The 22015-nt window shown below is 42.2% G+C and overlaps 1 protein-coding gene across 1 annotated transcript in view; it reads right to left on the bottom strand.

The window, feature by feature from the left end:
• Positions 1-22015, bottom strand: part of VPS53 (VPS53 subunit of GARP complex) — a 180233-nt gene that overhangs the window by 8792 nt on the left and 149426 nt on the right. Inside the window, exons 20-21 of the mRNA XM_075852929.1 lie at positions 10731-10868; positions 1237-1341 (exon numbers count right to left, since the gene is read on the bottom strand). Coding sequence (XP_075709044.1) covers positions 1237-1341; positions 10731-10868 — 243 coding nt within the window. The remainder of the gene's footprint in view (positions 1-1236; positions 1342-10730; positions 10869-22015) is intronic.

Raw genomic sequence — 22015 nt, 5'->3', positions numbered from 1 at the left:
CGCATTCCAAGAGCCGTAACTTCTTTATTTTTCCATCAATGTGGCCGTATGTGGGCTTGATTTTTGCGGGGCAAGGTGTAGTTTTCAATAGTACTATTATGGGATACATGGGACTTATTGATTAACTTTTATTTTATTTTTTATGGGGGGGAAATCGGAGAAAAAAATATATTTTGCCATTGTTTTTTTGGACGACGTTCATCTGGCGTTTTAATTAATGTGTTCATTTTATTGTTCGAGTCGTTATGATCGCGGCGATACCATATATGTGTATGTTTTGTTTGTTTTGACACTTACTAACTAAAACCACTTTTCTTGTCCCACTAGGAAACTTTACTATGCGATCTTCTGATCGCTTATTTAATGCTTCGGTATACTTAGTATACCAAAGCATTATTGCCGGTCAGTGTAAAACTGATAGGCAATCTATTAGGCCATGCTCCCTCTGTCAAACACATTAGACACCACTGTCACTATTGACAGCGGCATCTAATGAGTTAATCTGCTGGAATCTGAGCGCGCTTCGATTCCGGCAGTTGGGGCAGGAGCCAGGCTGTGTATAACAGCCGTGCTTCTGCTGCTGATCGCGTGGGTACACTGGCAGTACCCACGCGAGCAGAGGACGGATATATCCGTCCTTAAGCGGGAACTAGCACCTGCTTGTGACAGATATATCCGTCCTTCGTCGTTAAGGTGTTAAAGTCACGGACTCCGATTTCTCCAACGCTCTATACCAGTGGGACAGACCTCTGTTAGGGGAAGAAGGTTATATATAAATAGAAATGGCATAACACTTTCTATCCTTACCACTTCCAGCTGAGCTGGATAGGCTTTCATTTAAACGAACACCTTCCTTTCTAAAGATTCTGGTTATTGCATTGCCTTAAAGAATACACTTTTTAAAAGTAATTAAAAACTTTGAAAAAAATGTGTTATTAGATTAGTGGGACTTAAAATAACTTATATTATATCCCACTGAAAAAAAGGAAAGAAGTGATTACCCTTGAAGGCGAATTCCCAGACAGTGTTCACTGCAAAGTCAAAATATTCCAACTGCCCCCAACGTGTAAGAAGCGGAGGTGCCTTCTGAGTAACAAATACGAGCCGTATATGAGGCAAAGGATCACTCAGATGGAAGGAATGATGTGTCTTGAAATGCCATGCTATTCTTTTACATGACATGACAAAGCTGAGCTAACAAGCAGTATTACTTCTACCCACTTCCTGCGCTTTTACCTTCATCTCCAATATCTTCTGAAAAGTCTCGGTGTTGCAATCCGCAAGCAGTTTGATGTAATTATCCACAAAAACAACAGAGTTTTCATGAGGAGCCATCACCACCTAAAGAGTCAGACAGGGATATATTGTTACACACATTGGCATTCCAAACACTATACTCACGTTTTATTTTATTTTTAAACAAGTCACGGTGAGATAATCTAGATCGTTTTCACACTTGTAGGATATTTTCACAGTCTCAGTATGGTAGAGGATTATTTATAGTTATATATTTATCAGAAAGCATTTCAAGATACAACTTCAGCACGTCACGGATACTCGCGTGTGCATACAGACCGGCCCTGAGCTCTGTGAATAGAAACTCTCGGGCAGGTCCCCATGAACTAAATAATGTGGTAAATGCTCCTAGTTCTAAAGGCTAAAACTTGTATTATAGCAGCTCCTGGTGAGAAATGACATTTGAAACGCGTAGGGTCATGGCTGAGTTACTATTAGGCAGAATAAACAATGGATAGCGCAGTAGCCTGCTCTGCTTTTCACAGCTCCTGTTAAGCGCCTCTACAGGGCAACTTTAGGCTATTTCTAGTATCTGTCCCCTCACTATGAACGAAGCCCTCAGAAGTCTATACAAACACACATACACAGTAAATAAGGCCTCATGCACACAAGGGTTTTACTGTCTGCGAATACGGATCTGATTGCAACGGATACGCAATTGTGGAAGCGCCCATAAACTTCTGTGGACGAGTCCATGCTGCAATTGTGGACAAGAATAGGACATGTTCTGTATTTTGTGTTAAGTTCTACGGGCCGGACACATATCCGTAAACATATGGGAAGGTGTCCATGGCCAAGAGAAATGAATGGGTCTGCAACTTTATCCGTAATTACGAATTCCGTAAATACGAATAAAAATTACGGCAGTGTGCATGAGGCCTTACGTCCTTCAGTTATACAAATGAAAATAGAAAATTTTAGAGCACATCAATAAAAGCCATTACATTTAAAGGGGTTCTCTGCTTGTAAATTCTTTTGATAAGTACAGTAACCTTTTAATATTCAAAGTGAACCATTTAAATCGGAATACTAATGTAATACAGTTTTTCCCTTATATCAGTCAGATACACTGAATCGATTGGGTAACAAGCATAAATCATCTCCAATGCACCTACAAATAATATAGAAATTGGTTTGCTACCAACACAGGACTTCTATCAGAAAGGTATGTGAGCTGCCTAGGATTTCTCTTGTCTCTGTATACCGTTACACACAATGTTCACTATTTAAACAGATCATGTCAGGGTTGCGACAGAATTTTCCAAGGGTACTGAAAATGTAGCAGACGGAATAATCAAAATGCTTATGACCAACTAAACTTCTGGGCTTAAGGCCCAACCTAAACTTGGAATGTGCAGAAGAGGAGCTGCCAGCAGACTGCACAGCTTCCAGAAAACCCCAAAGAGCATTCCAACTCCCTAGGGATATTTTGTGGTTTCTGGAATGACACAAGAACTATACACAGCATTTTTATCTGCCATATTGTAAGATTAAATATATAATAGAATAAAAATACACATCCGTGTGTAAAAAATCAAACACCATTTACACCATAGAACCACTCACAATGCTCTCTCAATCATTATTGCAGACCAAATCATGTACGTCTGTCTTAAGCTCATATACACCAAATGCTGCATTCAATGGCCAGAAGATGCAGCGCACACAATACTCACATGCATCTGCAGAAAAATTATGTGAGCCCTGTCTGAACAAATCCAAAGGGGGCTAATAACTTTATTTTGCTATACTAGTGTATTGCAGTATATTGTTATGCTCAAAGGAAAAGACCTGAAATCAGCGATTTATAATAAGTCGCCTTCCAACTTTATTTCATTTTGTTAAAAAACTAATTCCAGCTTCAAATGTGGTTGGTTGCAAAACAGTTAGCCTACGCGTTTCAGGCGTATTCCACGTCCTTACTCATGGCCTTGAGTAAGTCTGAAACGCATAGGCTAACTGTTTTGCAACCAACTCCATTTGAAGCTGGAATTTTTTTTTTAACGAAATGAAATAAAGTTGGAAGGCGACTTATTTTTATTATAAAGCGCTGGTTCCAGATCTTTTCCTTTTTGCTTCTACCAATACAGGTGCCACCACGAGGATCCGTACGCATCCAACATTGATTCCACTGGACCGGTGAGCTGGAGGATCCCTCCCTCTTTGCTATATCGCTATGTTGACACTCACCTATTAAGCCCTGCCGGAAGCAGGGCTTCATAGGAGTACAAAGATGACAGGCCCCCAGGCTGTCATGCCAATCATTGGCACCCTGCGATCGCGTGGCGGCCGTTGCAACAATATTGGGGGCCGCTCCCCGTTTCTAACCAATTAGATGCTACTGACCGCAGTATCTAAGGCGTTAAACTAGCGGGATCGAGCTAGTTATACTGAAGTTTCCGCTGCAAGATACATCCGACACGCTCGCTCTATGGAGTGGACTCCGCCCGTGAGCCTGTTCCATACTCCCCCAACCGACGTACGCCGAATATATACACGGCGGATGTCGGGAAGGGGTTAAGTCTCAGCAGAAAGCTGATTAAACCAACAAAGCCTGCAAGCCAGGTCAACAAACAGTGCGTGCCAGGAGCGCAAGTAGTAGTACGTAATAATTATTTGTATAGGGATAATGTCATTAGGTCAGCTACAGTAGAGGGAACACTTTTTTTTAGTTTTTTAATTTTTTTTTAGGGGAATCTCTGATAGCCCCGTTAAGGGGTTGTCCCACCATTAGGAGGAGACTCCTTCTCAGCTTGTTGGGATTATAAAGCTCTACATTCCTGACAGCAGAAATTAACCCTTCAGCATTTGTTTTATTTCATAATATTGTCATCGGTTTCTAAGTGAGTGCGTACTGTAGATGTCACACAGTATAGATCTTCACTGCTCTGGATCCCATGTTAACTATCTGCAGGGAAAGTAATAATGGACCACATTGTCGGCTGAGACTGATTCTATTCAAAGTCCCTCCCCAGCAGCACTTTTGAAAACAATTTATGGGATAAACCCTTTAATTTGAAATCCTTCACCGTAGGGCTTGCAAACTTTGCCCCCCCCCCTCCCCCAATAAAGTATTGCTTTTTTCAACTTTATGGACGATTTTCGATTATAATCTTGATTACTTTATTTCTTGCTGAAACATACCAGTCACATGTGGCAGATGTTTTTGCAAAAATTTATGTGACTGAAAATAGGTTTCATTCATCTGAAACTGGCGAATTCTTCAGCAGTTACATAGATTTTTGTAAGTTCTGTTTAGATGAATAAAACTGATTTTCAGTCCCAGAAATTTCTGCGTGTGACCGCACACTAACAGTTAATGCTGCCCTACATAAATGCATGCGCACACGCACTACACACAGGAGTTAACATTTGCTGCATTGTCCTACTTCCTATGTACACACTTTAATATACAGTATGCACTACACATGGGCACTCATTACCGAATGATATGCCCAGATATACCAACAGGACAGATGAACATACACACATGCACCACATACAGTAAAGCAAGCATACATTTGCTCATTTACTACATGCAGGCATGCACGCTTACAACTTGAAGAATACAAATCAGGGGCGTAACTAGGAAAGACTGGGCCCCATAGCAAACTTTTGACTGGGGCCCCACCTCCCCTGGGTGTCACACAACCCCCCCCCCCTTGTAGATAGTGCCTTTTTCACAGCCCCCCTGTAGATAACGCCATACAGCCCCCTCTGTAGATATCTACAAAGGGGGCTGTATGGCGTTATCTACAGGGGGGGCTGTATGGTGCCATCTACAGAGGGGGCTGTATGGCGCTATCTACAGAGGGGGCTGTATGGCGCTATCTACAGAGGGGGCTGTATGGCGCTATCTAAAGAGGGGGCTGTATGGCGCTATCTAAAGAGGGGGCTGTATGGCGCTATCTACAGAGGGGGCTGTATGGCGCTATCTACAGAGGGGGCTGTATGGCGCTATCTACAGAGGGGGCTGTATGGCGCTATCTACAGAGGGGGCTGTATGGCGCTATCTACAGAGGGGGCTGTATGGCGCTATCCACAGGGGGACTGTATGGCGCTATCTACAGGGGGGCTGTATGGCATTATTTACAGAGGGGGCTGTATGGCGCTATCTACAGAGGGGCTGTATGGCGTTATCTACAGAGGGGGCTGTATGGCGTTATCTACAGAGGGGGCTGTATGGCGTTATCTACAGAGGGGGCTGTATGGCGTTATCTACAGGGGGGCTGTATGGCGCTATCCACAGGTGGACTGTATGGCGCTATCTACAGGGAGGCTGTATGGCGTTCCCTACAGGGGGGGCTGTATGGCGTCTACAGGGGGTCTGTAGGGCGTTCTCTACAGGGGGTCTGTATGGCGTTCCCTACAGGGGGGGTCTGTATGGCGTTCCCTACAGGGGGGGTCTGTATGGCGTTCCCTACAGGGGGGGGGTCTGTAGGGAACGCCATACAACCCCCCTCTGAAGGGAACGCCATACAGCCCCCCCTGAAGGGAACGCCATACAGCCCCCCCTGTAGGGAACGCCATACAGCCCCCCCTGTAGGGAACGCCATACAGCCCCCCCCCTGTAGGGAACGCCATACATCCCCCCCCTGTAGGGAACGCCATACAGCCCCCCCTGTAGGGAACGCCATACAGCCCCCCCTGTAGGGAACGCCATACAGCCCCCCCCCTGTAGGGAACGCCATACAGCCCCCCCCCTGTAGGGAACGCCATACAGCCCCCCCCTGGTAGGGAACGCCATACAGCCCCCCCCTGGTAGGGAACGCCATACAGCCCCCATGGTAGGGAACGCCATACAGCCCCCCCTGTAGGGAACGCTATACAGCCCCCCCCTGTAGGGAACGCCATAGAGCCCCCCCTGTAGGGAACGCCATACAGCGTTCCCAACCCCCCAAAAAAATGCGACCTACAGTCTGAAAAGACAAAAGACATGTATCCCCTATCCACAGGATAGGGGATACATGTGTGATCACTGGCAGCGATAAGAAGAATGGGGGACCGAAAGTCCCCCAAGTTCTCCATGACTAACCTCTGACTTCCGGCGTCTGCGCAGCTCAATAAAAATGAAAAGAGCGCTGGTCACGCATGCGCACAAGCGCGACCGGTGCTCCATTCATTTCTACGGAGCTACCGACACAGACCCCGGAAGTCCGAGGTCTGTCATGTAGAACGTCAGGGGACTTTCAGTCCCCCGTTCTCTCTATCAATGGCAGCGATCACACATGTATCCCCTGTCCTGTGGATAGGGGATACATGTCTTTTGTTTAATGGCAGAGCGTGGAGATACATCCCTGCTCTGCCGTAGTGTTCAGTGGCGTCCCGCTGTAGCAGCCATAGCGGCTGCTAGTGGAGCCTCCGGCCATGGTGGGGGCCCGTGCCGGCGGGCGACACGGACCCCCTCATGCCGCGGGCCCCGTAGCAGACGCTACGGCTGCTATAGCGGTAGTTACGCCACTGATACAAATCACTACCTAGAAACAAGAACATTCGCGACTTAGATGTGCACACTCATAACATAGTGTGAAATATCATACCTATGTGCACACTATACATTTACAGAATTTTGCACACATATTTACAGCAGCGCAAACACACCCCTTAATACCAATCCCAGACCAGCCATTTACAAAATGGACCAGACAAACCCCAGAGCAGACCCCCCTCAACAGACCCCACCTCAGAGATCCAATAAGAGACACCCACCCCCTATCAAGACAGACCACTACTTAATACAGACCCCAGACCAGCTGCTCACAAAATGGACTAAAATGACCCCAGAGCAGATCTCCCCCGCAACACAGACCCGCCTCCACACAGACTAAACCCTAGAGAATACTGTCCTTTCAACAAAGACCCCAGACCATACCCTAGAGCAGTGTCCTTCCAATACAAACTTCAGAGCAGACACTCCCTAAGACGGACTCCAGGCCAGCTGTTCAGAAAATGTACTAGAAAGACCCCAGAGAAGATCCCCCCTCAACTCATACCCGCCTCCAACAGACCAAACCCTAGAGCATACTCTCCTTCCAATACACACCCCACTGCTGACACCCCCCTATGAACACAGACCCCCACTCAATACAGACCCCAGACCAGCCGTTCACAAAATGAAGCAGAGGCCCCAAAGTAGACCCCACCTCCAACACAGACCCCAGAGCAGACCCCCTGAAAACACAGACCCCCGATCAAGACAGATCCCCACTCAATACCAACCTGAGAACACCACTTAATACAGACCCCAGACCAGCCGTCGACAAAATGGATTAGAGACCCCAGAGCAGACACCACCCGCTTCAAGACAGACACCAGACCAGCCGTTCACAGTATCTCTTCCACCCCTGCTCTTTGTGGGTTCTGAAAGTAGCATGAAAGCGGTCATGTGAGCGAAGAGATACATGAACGCATGAAATCAACACCTCTAAGGATTGGTGGTGATGGGGCTTAATTGAATTTTACAATAGAAAAAAAAAGGAATTATGGTGCATTGAAAAGGCGAATTAATTGAATTAGATTAGTCGCCCAGCCCTACTTCGCTGTTACAGATGCTTGATGAAGAGACTAGCGGCTGTCATTTAAGAATCCATAAAGTTGTTACTCCTCTATCCACATATCGTACACAGGTGTAATATCGGTTTAATGTGATGTCATGTACTGCAGTCACATGACCACATTGACTGTGCACTGGCAGAGCTGTTGATTGTAGCAGCCGAATTTAAAAAGTGCATCACATTCATTGTACTGTACTTTCAATTCCGAACTCTTTAAAATCTGAAATTCATTTTCCAAGTGTGAACATGGCCTCACAGAACAAATAAAACCTCATCTATTATTTTTGCTGGCCTGTTTTTTCCTCCAGGTGATCTTTCATATCGCAACTTTTAATTTAATAAGATAAAAAGCTAAGAATTCCCTACATTTGCAGTCAAAATCAAACCATTCATAGACCGATATTACTTCTTTAATGAGCAATTGTGGTGAATCACTAAACGGAATAGAGCTGGAATCTGAAATATGCACCAGCAGTTACCAATGAGATGGAATTGTTTGTTAAGCAGCACAAACTGTCCTTTGAAAATGGATAGTACTTTCTATAAACATCCAACACTTGTTCTGGTTAACATGGAAAAAAATTATTTGTAAAATCACTTCCAGATGGTCTTTTCTTCTTAATTGTAACTTAAGCTCTGAAACTGACATCTATATTGCAGTAGGAGCAAAGTGGTGTCCTCCTGCGGACGGGCTTCAGACAGTCGTAAACCTGTCCCAGTGTATATTTACTTTTCTAAACTTACCAATTACTGGATAAGATATATAATGTTCAAGGGTAATCCCAGAGAAGGGAAAAAGCTCAAAATTTAGGAGATTTGTCCAAAATCCACACTGCATCCCATCTCTTCCTAGAACAATGTCCTTGCTTCCACCCTATGATCTACCCAACCTCAAAGCTTTGATTCATGACTTCTTTAGCAGATACATTCTTCACAACGGTTTGCATACATACATTTAGAAGATGAATTGTTTGAGACATAAGATTTATAGGAAAGCAACATTTTTAATTATTTTAATATTCCATTCAGGCAAGAATTCTATTGCTCAGTCTACTCCGCTGCAGCATTATTCATCTCTAGTATCAGTATAATGAAATTACCCCAGTACCTCTATTGTGTACCAAACTACAAAAACTGGCATTAGGTGTTCAGTTAGGTGAATAGTCACTTGAAAGGATTCGGTTATCTCAGGTTTAAACTGGCCATACACCAGATGCGTAAACTTCAATGGTCTTATGTGTATGGGCGCATCTCTATGGCAGATGTTGGAGTAAGAGGGATTGGGCATCTTAGATTTCAACCACTCCGATCCTTTGTTCACATGTCAGGGATTTGTTTATTCCCCTCTCCCTTTTTGAAATAGGCATGCACGCTCAGCCAAGCTTGCATGTTTATGGTGTCAGGAGAAATAACGGTTAGCCAATTTCACCTTTACTAATTTCATAAGTAGATGAGCAATGTTCTCAGCTTTTCAATATGATTTAGTCTAAAAATCAAACAAAATCTATTTAAATGTAATAATTTCCAGGACTAATCACAAAACAAGGGATTTACTTACATTTTTTGTTAGTCGGTAGATCTATGCAAATTATTACTTTTTACCCCTGACTAACTGGGCATCTAAAAACATAGAGCCATTTATTAATTATTCCAACTTGCATACAGATATTTCAGGCTTGTTAGCTTTCATCAGTGCAAGACATGAAACTAAGGTCTTAGAGCAGCAGGACCGTATAACCAGTAAGGCTATGATGAGGAGGGCCAAAATAACTAGCAAGCTGAGGGCCATGTTCACACAGCATATGTACAGGCCAAAAAATTCCAGGCTAATAGAGAAAAACACCCTCTGAAATCCAGGTGTTTTTAGAGCGGATTTTTAAAGCGTTTTTGAAGCATATTTTGAGGTTTATTTTCAAAGCGTTTTTTGAAGTGTCATTGGAAAAATTGGAACAATCAGATTGTAAAACGCTTCAAGAAGTGACATGTCACTTCTTTTACAAAATGTATTTATGCTAGGCAGTTTTTTAATTTCGCATGGAAAAAATACACCTTGTATGAACTACATAGAATATTTCCCTTTCTAATCAGTGTATTTCATAGCATAATACACTCATAAAACACAAGCATTTTACGCTCCAAAATATGCCTGAAAATATGTGAACATAGCCTAAGTATCGGTTCTTTTAAAGCATTTTCATATGATCACTTTAATCCCAAAATAAGGAAAAGAAGTATAACACTATCTTCCTGCGATTCTTCAAAAAGCAAGAAGGAAGATTAAATTGGTCACCTATAAAAGTGGCCAAAGTATGTGAATGTATCGAAAATAACTGATCTCCATTTGTCTGCATAACAACTTTGTAGGTTTTCATTCATCCAGCTCAGTCAGAATTAAGTAAACTTGTTTGGACGTTTTAAAGTCCAGTTTAATAAGGTTGTAAAGGTCCATTTTCGTGGGCCAATAATCGGGTGAACGGGCGTTAATACCCAATTATTGGCCTATGTAAATAGGGCAGTGATCAGCTGACAAATGAGAAAACCCACGTTTGTCAGATGATCGCATCTTTAAGCAGCTTATAAAATCATCGCTGTCAGCAGCACATCTCCCTCCGTAGACAGGGGATGTGTGGCCGACAATATGTAAGCAGATTGTATTATTGACTGTTCGTTCCCTATATAGTTTGTGTCTAAACAAGAAAAGGCTCTTTAAAACGAGCATCGAATCACTTGTTATGAGCCGGAATCTGCCCGTGTATATCAGTTTGAAGAAAGTTTCTGCCACATTTAGACAATCACAAGGGTGACATGACTTGTTGTGTAATATTTAATTGTACATACAAAGCCTGATCAAATTACCAAGCACATAAATATTGAGCTCACCTTCAGGATCATCTCAGCCCGAGTCATGCCTTTCACCACAATTTTTGTGTAACTTGCTGGTGCTTTCCGTACGACTTGAGAACCGATGGATGGTAAGTCGAGGAGGACGGTTTTCAGAGAGTGAGTATCAAGAAGAAGCTGTAAATAAATGAAACATATGTTAAGATGTGTACATACAAGCGGAACTAAAATATTAAAAGGGGTTTTCCCATGGAGAAAATGAAGGCATATAGCTAGCATCGGTGATAGTTCGCCATCCTAAGAATGAGGAGGCCGCAGCGCCGGTCAAAATTTTTCCCAGCACAGCGGCTCTCCTGGTCCACCGGTTGTAAAGGTTGTGCAGCACAGCAAAATTTACTTAACTGGAGCTGTGTTCGAGTTCCCTGCACAGTGGGTGGTCGGGAGCACCGCCGTGAAGGAAAAACCTGTGAAGGGACCGTAGCACTAAAACAGCGCTGCGTCCCCTTCATTCTCATGATCAATGGGGATTCTGGCAGTCGGACGCTCATGGAGAGGGTGATGGTATGTCCTAGAGATATGCTCTCACTTTCTGTGATGGGAAAAACCCTTTAATAAAAGCTTGCAATAAACTATTAAACATGACCGGGTGAACGTAGTCTTACGACATTAACCCTTTCATGACCAGGGTATATCGGGCCTTTTAGAATGCTGCATTCTAAGGCCCTGCTCACACAGAGATTTTTTGGTGCTGATTTTCGACGCAAAAAACGCATCGGAATCAACGGCAAAAAAAAAATCTAAAATCGCCCCCATTGATTTTAATGGGAGGCAGGTGTTTTTTCCCAGGCAGCTTTTAGCAGCTCGCAGGGAAAAAAAAGCGGCATGTCCTTTCTTGCCGCTGTTCCGCATGAAATCAATGGGAGGCAGGTAAAATACTGCGGAGACAGTTTCCGATTGTTTTTTTACGCAGTCCTTGCATTACCTTAAATGGCCGCGAGCGAAAAACTCAGCAAAACAGCGCAGGCAGGTCAAAATCTGCCGCAAAATACCTTAAGGAGTTCGGAGGCAGATTTTTTCCGCCCTGTAAAAAAACAGTGTGCGAACAGGGCCTAAAAGTGACTTATTTATATCTTCGTCTACTCAAATATTTATTTTCCTTTTTTGTGGGACACAGACGGTTCTATTTTTTTTTTTTAAATTGGAGCAGCAAAACAAAAAACCTACTTTTTTCATATTCTGTTCTAAGGTAGTTGGTTCAGTCAATAATATTTACTACAAAAATGAATCTTCTACTACTCCAGTGTAGATGATGCTAAATATGTGTACATCATTTAATGTGTGATTCTGCTATAACTGCTTCTCTCTCTCCTCCGATCGCACTCTAGTAGGACAAGGCAGGAGATAGAGAGGAGGGATTTATGAAGCAGAATACCCTGGTATGCGAGTGTCATAATTGGTTATCATGGTGATCACGTCATTGGGACCTGAACCAATCAGGTTTGGATGATGTGAACAAGACAAGAGGCTGTTAGGCTATGTTCATATTTGCGTTATGGTTTCCGTTTAGAACCGCAACCACAATGCATTGCCAAACCGGTCATATGATGGATACCTCCAGTGCCCAACAGAACCCATTGACAATGGGATCCATCGGGATCGGTCATGGTGTGTCAGAGATGTAATGTAACAGCACTCCATGCAACTGTTTTCTTCTATTCAAATCTACTGAATATACTTTGGTGCCGCACAAAACCTAACAAATGTGGATGTAAATTTACACTGGGCAGTCCTGAAGTGGTTAAAACTGCATTTCCCTATGTACACTGTGTTGGACAACTAGATTTAGAAACGTCATACAAGCTAGTTGCAAAAAGTGTACTCCTTAAAGAAGGAATAGATTATTAGATTACATCATTGAATACAGTGTATTTAACAAGTTCCATTTGGTAAATGGAAAACATCTATTTTCAAGGGGATCCAAAGTAATAGTAGTTGATGGCTTTCCACGAACGCTGGGTTCACATTGTGCATTTCTGATGAGTTTTTAACATGTGTTCTAATGTTTTGGTAGAAAACTCCTAAGTCTCTCAATGAGAGTTCACCATCTTAAGCAAAAAAACAAAAAACAAAAACACACATTGTGAACCCAGCCTAAGAGTCGCCATTAATATGTGATTGGCGCCAGTCTGTTTTTAACAAGCGCAGTGCCAGTTTTGTCCTGGCTCTGTGGCTAGTATTGTAGTGAAGACCCTTTCCGGGGAATAGGGTTGAGCTAAAACAGCGTTGCAACACCAGACAGCAAGGACAACCTATGAAGAACACTCTTGCTTTGCTTACAATGGCACAACAGTCTCCTGTCCTCTCTATTAACAATACAGTGCCATAATGGTGTCTGCATTTTGTTGATGGTGACGTGGAGAGCACACATCGGGAATACAATCCTCCACACGTCCTCAACCCCCCTGTCCAATTTACCAAATTACTCCTGATGGGAAGATTCAGCGAATAGGAATATATTAGGGAAAATGACGTAAATCTTCACTTTAATCATTATACAATGATAGTAATAGTTTGCAGTCTTTATATGCCCATTACTGATAAACCAGAAAAGATGCACAGAAGAAAGAATACTCTTGTACAGGCAATGGTTGAAAGAAGGGAGTAGGTTAATAACCTACCCAAAAAAGTAATCCGTACAACTTCTAAAATCCAAATTTACAAAGCCATAATTGCAAGCAAAAGACAAAAAACAAACAAAAAAAAACACAACATTGAAATCTCAAACATTTGCCGGAAAGTTCTGATTTCAGGGAAACTAAATAGCAAAAGATGACACAGATTTACCATTGTTTCATTTGTCTAGCAGCGAAATGACTTACCACTTACTGTGAAGTGGGACAGCAGGAATAAAAAGAATGGAGCAAGAATAGAAGGGTTCATTCTTTTACCCTGTGACACCAGCAAGCAGTATACGTGGTATAGGTCAGTTCTCCCAGAACATAAATCCTCATTATTGTAATCTACAGACCATAATGAAAGCTTCAGGGCAGCTTAGCTCTGTTCAAAGACAAAAGGAGGAAACCAAATGACCGTTCCACTTAGTTAGGTGGTTCCAACCATAAAAAGACCACCACAGAGTTTGTGTAGGCTTCCCGTAAAAACGGTTAATTAAGATTTGTAATTCTGGGAGGTGTGCAAAGAAGTAAACGGCAAAACTACAATGGAACCACAAAGTGGTAAAATATCACTAAAGACTTGAGTGTTTTAGATTTACAAAAATTCTCTGAAGGAATTACTTTGTTTTTTTTATTTTAGAAGTTTATTCTTTCATCATGTTAAGGCAACAAGTACTGTACACTCATTTTATTAACCCTCAAAATGACTAAAATCTTTTGGGTAAATTTAAAAAAAAATATATTGAGCTGGTGTGTGTAACAATAAAGCGTACAAATGTCCTTATTGATTACATACACCGTTAAGCCATAACATTAAAACCACCTTCCTGATATGTGCAGTGCTGTGAAAAAGTATTTGCCCCTCACCCGATTAGGCTTCGTTCACATCTGCGTCGGCATTGCGTTCATTGGTTCCGTCAGGGGAACACATGAATGGAAACCAAACGGAAACCATAGCTTTCCTTTTGCATTACTATTGATTTCAAAGGTAATGGTTCCTTTGCTAATGGTTTTTCATTCCGTAAGGTTTCCTTTTTTTGGCAGAATCAATAGCGCAGTCAACTACGCTATTGATTCCGCCCAAAAAACGGAAACCTTACGGAACGGAGGCAAACGGAAACCATTAGCAAAGGAAGCATTACCATTGAAATCAATGGTAACGCAAACAGAAAGCTGTGGTTTCCGTTTATGGGTTCCTCTGACGGTAGGATCTGACGGAACCCATAAAAGGAACCCCAATGCAGATGTGAACGAAGCCTTACATCTATTTTTGCTAATTTGTAACATTAAAATGTTTCAGACCATCCAACAAATTAACAAAAGATAAAGACAACACAAGTAAACACAAAATGCAGCTTTTCATGGTTCCATCAATTATGTCAAGTCGTCCAGGTTCTGCTGAAGCAAAGCAGCCCCAGACCATCACACTACCACCACCATATTTGACTGTTGGTAGGATGTTCTTAAGGTGGAATGTGGTGTTCTCTTTACACCAGATGTAACGAGACCCATGTCTTCCAAAAAGTTCCACTTTCGACTCATCAGTCCACAGAATATTATCCAAAAAGCCTTGGGGGGTGTCATTTAGATGTTTTTTTGACAAATACGAGACGAGTCTTTGTAATATTTTTGGTTATCCGTGGCTTGCGTCTTGAAATTCTCTCATGGAAACCATTTTTGCCCAGTGTCTGATCTTAGATGTTCGTCTGGGTTCTTTTGTGACCTCCTGGATGAATCGTCGAATCGCTCTTCGTAGGCCAGCCACTCCTGGGAAATTTCACCACTGCTCCAAGTTTTCTCCATTTGTGGATAATGGCTCTCACTGTTGTTCTCTGGACTTTCAGAGCCTTCGCAATGGCTCTGTAACCCTTTTCAGACTTGAATTTCTTTAGAACTTGGAATCATGTGCTGCTTTATGAGACCTTCTAGCATGCTTCACATTAGATTCAACAGGTCTGGCAGTAATCATACCTAGGTGTGGCTAGCAAAATGGAACCCAATTGTCAATTGAATTAGGTTAACTAATTGATTTAGTAGCTAAAGGGGCAGTTATTTACATAGGGCCAGGTGGGGCGGAACAGCCTTTTTCCTTCAATAAATGAAATAATCCTTTAAAAACAGCATTTTGTTTTTTTGCTTGCGATATCTTTGTCTAATATTAAGGTATTTTGAGTATATGAAGCATTGTAACAAATATTGCAAAATAGAATAAATACTTTTTCACTACACAGTAGGCCTCCTCGTGCTGCCAAAACAGTTAAGGCATGGACTTCACAAGACCTCTGAAGGTGTCTTGTGGTATCTGGAAAGACATTAGTAACAGATCCTTTAAGTCCTGTAGCTTGCAAGGTGGGGCCTCCATGGATCTTTTTATTTTCTAGCACATCCCACAAATGCTTGATCAGGTTGAAATTGTGGAATTTTAACCCATTAGTGACTGCCAATATGCCTTTTCACGGTGGCCACTAATGGGCTTTATTCTGATGCATACGCCTTTTCATGGCGCTGCATCAGAATAAATAGAGCAGGGAGCCGTTAATTCGCCCTGTTCTCAGCTACCAGAGATAACTGGGGGCATCCCTGCTCTAACGGGTGAGATCGATATCAGTATAGATCTCACCCGTTTAACCCCTCAGATGCGGCGCTCAATAGCGAGTGCCGCATCTGATTGCTTTTGGAGAGAGCGAGGGAGCTCCCTCTCATCCCACCGGGACCCGGCGATAAGATCGCCGGGTGTCGGTGTCTTCTATGGCAGCCGGGAGGCCTAATACAGGTCCCCAGGTCTGCCTGTAGTGTATGCCTGCTAGATCATGTCAGAGGCATGGCCTAGCAGATGCCTGTCCGTTTTACACAGGCGGGCACTAATACACAACTAATACAGAAGTATTGCAGTGTATTATAAAAGAGGATCGCATAGTGAAGTCCCCTAGTGTGACCAGTAAAAAAAGTTAAAGTTAATTAAAAAAAACAAAAACAAAAAAAAAAAAGTCAAGAAAAATGAAAAACCCACTTTTTCGCCTTACAAAATGCTTTATTGTTAAATAAAACGAAAAAAATATGTGGTAAAAAGTGATCAAAAAGTCGCATCTACTATAAAATGGTACCAATAAAAACTAGAAGTTGCCTTGCAAAAAAAAAAAAAAAAAGCCCTCATACAACTGCATCGGGGGAAAAATAAAATAAGTAAAACACACAAAATCTATATCAATTTGGTATCATTGCAATCGTAACAACCCGCTGAATAAAGTTATTGTGTTATTTATACCACACAGTAAACGGCGTAAAATTAGGACGCAAAAAAGTCTGGCAAAATTGCTGGTTTTTTTCTATTCCCCCCCCAAATTTTTTTAATAAAAGTTAATCAATAAACTATATGTACCCCAAAATGGGGCTGTTAAAAAATACAACTTCTCCCGCAAAAAACAAGACCTTATACACCTATGTCGACACAAAAATAAAAAAGTTATAGCTCTTTGATTGAGACTATGGAAAAACGTAAAAAATAGCTTGGTCATTAAAGAGGCTCTGTCACCAGATTATCAAATCCCTATCTCCTATTGCATGTGATCGGCACTGCAATGTAGATAACAGTAAAGTTTTTTTTTTCATTTTTAACGTTAATCAAGCGTCCTGATAATGAATACACATGAAATCCAGCCTGGACGTCATGTGTATTCAGAATCCTGACACTTCTGACTCTTTTCTTTGAGATTTCCAGCAAGGGAAACGAAATCTCGTTTACCTCCGTAATCTCGCGAGATTACGCGTGGCTTGCTGGAATCTCACAGAAAAGATTCAGACGTGTCAGGATTCTGAATACACATGACGTCCAGGCTGGATTTCATGTGTATTCATTATCAGGACACTTGATTAACGTTAATCTCTGTGTATGTGGCTGCACATTGCTGCTGTGTAAATCAATGGAGAGGAGTGTATGACGCTGACTGGTCACTGATTGGTCAGCGTCATACACGTAAACACGCCCAGTTAAAAACACAATACATGCCCAGTTGGACATAACAAAAAAAAAAAAAAACGCCCAATTGTCCATTTCAAAGCTCATTTGCATATATATATATAAAATAGCTCATAACTTGGCCAAAAATAAACGTTTTGAAAAAAAATAAAAAAATAAATTGTTATCTACATTGCAGCGCCGATCACATGCAATAGGAGATAGGGATTCGAGAATCTGGTGACAGAGCCTCTTTAAGGCCTAAAATAGGCTGGTCATTAAATGGTTAAAGGCCAAGTCAACACCTTTAACTCTGTCATGTTTTTCACACCATTCTTTTGCAAATGTGTCAGGGTTCATTATTCTGCTCGAAGAGGACACAGTCATTAGGGAATACTGTCGCCATGAATGGGTGTACTTGGTCTGAAACAATGTTTAGGTAGGTGGTACATGTCAAAGTAACATCCACAGAAATGCCAGGACCCAAAATTTCCCCATGTGCAACAGTGAGCCTTGGGTACACATGACCCAGATACCAGATCACCACCAGGTGTGGAAAAACGAAATGTTTTTTTTTTATCCAGTAGAATTCCCTAAAAAAATGCAATATGTATTGCATGGTGCCATTCCCAGAAGGACAAAAGTAACAACAACAAAAAAAAGAAAAGAACAAGGTCTGGAAATATTCAAGGCACTCTTTGGGTATAGAAAAGTTTTTTTATTATATATTTATTTATTCTGAATTAATTTAATTTAGTTTTTTATTTTTTATATAGAAAGAGAGTTTGTAAATAAGAATGAGATGAATTTTGTCCGTGGTCTATACTGTGTGTGAAAAATGGTACCATAAACTGACGCATTTGCTAAAAAAAAAAATGCAAATTTTATTTTGTTCCATCTTATTCAAGAAACTTTCAGAAGAAAACTGGCCTTTCTAAAAATATGATAAACCCCTTGAAAGAAACCTTGTGGGGTCTACTTGTGTGGATGGAGTCATTTATGGGGTGTTTCTAATGTTTCAGCAGCATTAGGCACCCCAGAAAACAGTATGCTGCTATAAAATCAAATGAAGAATTCCTGGACCGAAAAGGCCAAAAAGCCTCCTTTTATGCCAAGCCCTGGCACATGCCCGCACAGTGAATAAGGCACACATATTTGGTATCCCCATGCACGGGAGAAGTGGAAGAATGTGAAAGGAGATTAATTTTGTCTGTGGTCCATACTATGGCTGGGTTCACACGACCTATTTTTAGACGTAAATGAGGCGTATTATGCCTCGTTTTACGTCTGAAAATAAGGCTACAATACGTCGGCAAACATCTGCCCATTCATTTGAATGGGTTTGCCGACGTACTGTGCAGACGACCTGTCATTTACGTGTCGTCGTTTGACAGCTGTCAAACGACGACGCGTAAAAATACAGCCTCGTCAAAAGAAGTGCAGGACACTTCTTTGGACGTTTTTGTAGCTGTTTTCTCATAGACTCCAATGAAAACAGCTCCAAAAACGGACGTAAAAAACGCAGCGAAAACGCCGCGAAAAATGCAGCGAAAAACGCGAGTTTCTCAAAAAACGTCTGAAAAGCAGGGTCTGGTTTCCCTTGAAAACAGCTCTGTATTTTCAGACGTTTTTGGTCACTACGTGTGCACATACCCTATGTGTGAAAAATGCTATCATAAATTGATGCAATTGCTAAATTCTTGCATTTTTTTCCAATTTTGCCTATTTTAGAGAAAAAAATAAAAATGATGTATATCTGTCCTTTAAAAAAAGAGTGTAAACTTCAAAGATGAACTTTATTTACCTGCAGAGTTATAGTCGTCTAAAGAAGCGTATAGCAAAATTGTGAAATTTGCTCTGGTCATTTAGCTGTAAAACAGCCTAGTCCTAAGGCCTCATGCCCACTTCAGTGTTTTTCTTCAGGGTGCTAGCCATTTTTCTGACGGATAGCACCCGGACCCATTCATTTCAATGGGGCCATGCACACTTCAGTTTTTTTGACGGTCCCGTTGCTCCGTTCCGATCCAAAGTAGAGCATGTCCTAATTTGGTCAGAGATTCCGTGACCGTGAGGCCCATGCAAGTCAATGGGGCCGTCAAAAAAACTGAAGGCACACGGAAGGCATCCGTGTGCCGTCCGTGTGTGACGGCCGAGCGGGCAGAAATACATTACAAAAATATGACACTGATCGGCAGCCACTTGTCTCTATCAATCACTGATAGAGAAAAAAGGCTGCTGATTAAAAATAAAATAAAAAGCAGTTCATATGTATCCGGTCGTTGTCTTGGTGACGAGTCCCTCTTCTTCCTCCAGTCCGACCTTCCTTTCTGACGCAGCAGCCTGTAATTGGCTGCAGAGGCCGCTGCAGCCTGTGATTGGCTGCACAGGCGGTCACGTGGGATGAAGTGTCATCCCTGGAGGCCGGCCTTCTGACGTCATCCTGACGTGCGTCACCGCCACTACAGCCTGTGATTGGCTGCAGCGGTGACATGGATGAAACGTCATCGCTAGAGGCTGGACAGGAGGAAAGTAAGTATGAACTTATTTTTTTTATTTAATTAAAATGGTATTTTCCGAGTGCCGAGCATGGTACTGTCCAGGGTGCTGAAAGAGTTACCGCCGATCAGTGCAGCCCATTAACTCTTTCAGCACCCTGGACAGTACCATGCTCGGCAACAGAAACACGGAGTGCACACGGCCGCTAAACCGGGCACATGGATCCGTCAAAAACGGCCGTGAAAACGGTGTCGGAAGTGTGCATGAGGCCTTAACCGGTTAATGTAATGGCTGAACGGTGTATGTGACACTAAACTTAGCAGCTGAAAAATCTGGAATACCAAATGTGTTTAAACTAGGTCCTCATGCTAAAGATGCACCACGCCAGGGGTTTTCCGGAAGCCACGCTGACATGTAAACGGGTGATGTTTTCAAATTGACTGCAGACAAAAGCGCTTTCATTGTTAATGGCCACACAGTAAACGGCAGTTTAGCTGCATAAATGCGCGGTCAGGAACAGTAAAAGTGTTTTTACTTGCAGTCAATTTAAATAGGGGTTAAAAAAAAAATCATAAATGATCACCTTTCCACAGGATAGGTGATAATTTTGTGATCGCTGGAGGCCCCACTGATCTGGAGAACAGGGGTCCTGAAACCCCCAGATCCTCCTCACTGCTCGACCGCAGAGAGTAGGACATTGAATGGCGTGGTGGTCGAGCATGCATGCTGCTGCTCCAATCGTCTGAGATTGTGAGAATGCGTTCGTCATTTATGGTCCGATACCCTTCCCTGCGTCGTCCAGGCATCATATCTAGTTACTGTACATGCGCTGCTATGGTGTCCCATTGTGCGCATGCACCAGAACATGAATGCGCAAGCGCGGGATTTTGTGTGTGCTGGGGGAAGACGAGGAGCTGTCAATCAAAAGTAAGGAGGCGGGGTAAACTCGGAAAGGCTTGAGGAATGAAAATATGACTCTTTTCGAACAAAGATATGACTCTTATGCTCATTAGCATACGGCATGGGAACACTAAAAAACGGAAGCCTACTTCGAATATAATTATAAGTTACATAAAAATTTTATTTTTACCCACTACCACCAGGTATTGCTGGTTTAATAGGTGAAATGCTGGTGACAGCTTCCCTTTAATTGAATTTAAATACATTTTACTTTGTAATATCAGGATGGGGTAGGGGTGGGTTTCTGATACAATGTTAAAATATGGATTGAGTTAAGGAAGTTAGATTGCGAGCCCCATTGGGGACAGGGAGTGATGACAATTTCTGTACAGCACATCAAAATATGTTTTATGCACGTTATGAACTCGAATAACCCTGTTCATGACGTATACCACTAAACCATGGTGACGGATGCCACTGTCAGGCATCCGTCACAACCTACGTCTAATGTACACGTCGGGAGCTTTGCTGGCATACACGTCAAATGTAGTCCAATAAACATGATGTGAAGGGAGCATAAGGAAGATGTACATCAAAAGGATTTATAACGGCTATTTCAAAAAGACATACCCTGCAGTTCAGCATTATGAAGGTCAGAAGACTTCTGGCCGGCTAGGTCCCTGCTTGTAATTTACTGGTGTCTTTATAGTCTCTGATAAATGCTGTAAAGTGTTTGTGTTTGCTTGGCACAAGTATGAAGTACAAAAAAAGGAGGCGAAATAAAAAAGTATAAATAGAACTGCCGGGCAGGAAGCATGGATTAGTATACACAGCTTGTTCCAAAACTTTTGAATGACATGCATTTGGCCGCTTGTACACAAAAAATGAAAAAGCAATAGACAAATAGACAGGGTTTAGGAAAGTAGGATGATTGATGGCGTAAGTGGTGATGGCAATGTGGTTTTGCTTAAATAACTTTATTCTCAGCACAACATATGCTTCAAAATACTTCCTAATGCACGTTAAAATAAACAGCTCAGACAAGAAAGCCTATTTCTAAATTGTTTCCCATTATTAAAAGGTCTAATTTCCCATAGAGGCTCTGTGTAAATATATATATATTCATAGACATACTTTCAGGAGCACAGTTGTGGTGTTCATTCTTCCTATATAATATTATTGTACAATGCCTGGTGTAAAGATGATGCTTTTCACATCACCAGTGCAAGCTTTGTGCTAATAGGCCATCCAGGAATTCTGGGGGATTTCAGCTCTGAAGTCTGCTTATTTGTGGATGC

Source organism: Rhinoderma darwinii, chromosome 2, assembly GCF_050947455.1.
Source record: "Rhinoderma darwinii isolate aRhiDar2 chromosome 2, aRhiDar2.hap1, whole genome shotgun sequence".
NCBI lineage: Eukaryota > Metazoa > Chordata > Amphibia > Anura > Rhinodermatidae > Rhinoderma > Rhinoderma darwinii.
Note: the sequence above shows the minus strand (reverse complement) of the source record. Positions and strands in the feature narration are given on the sequence as shown.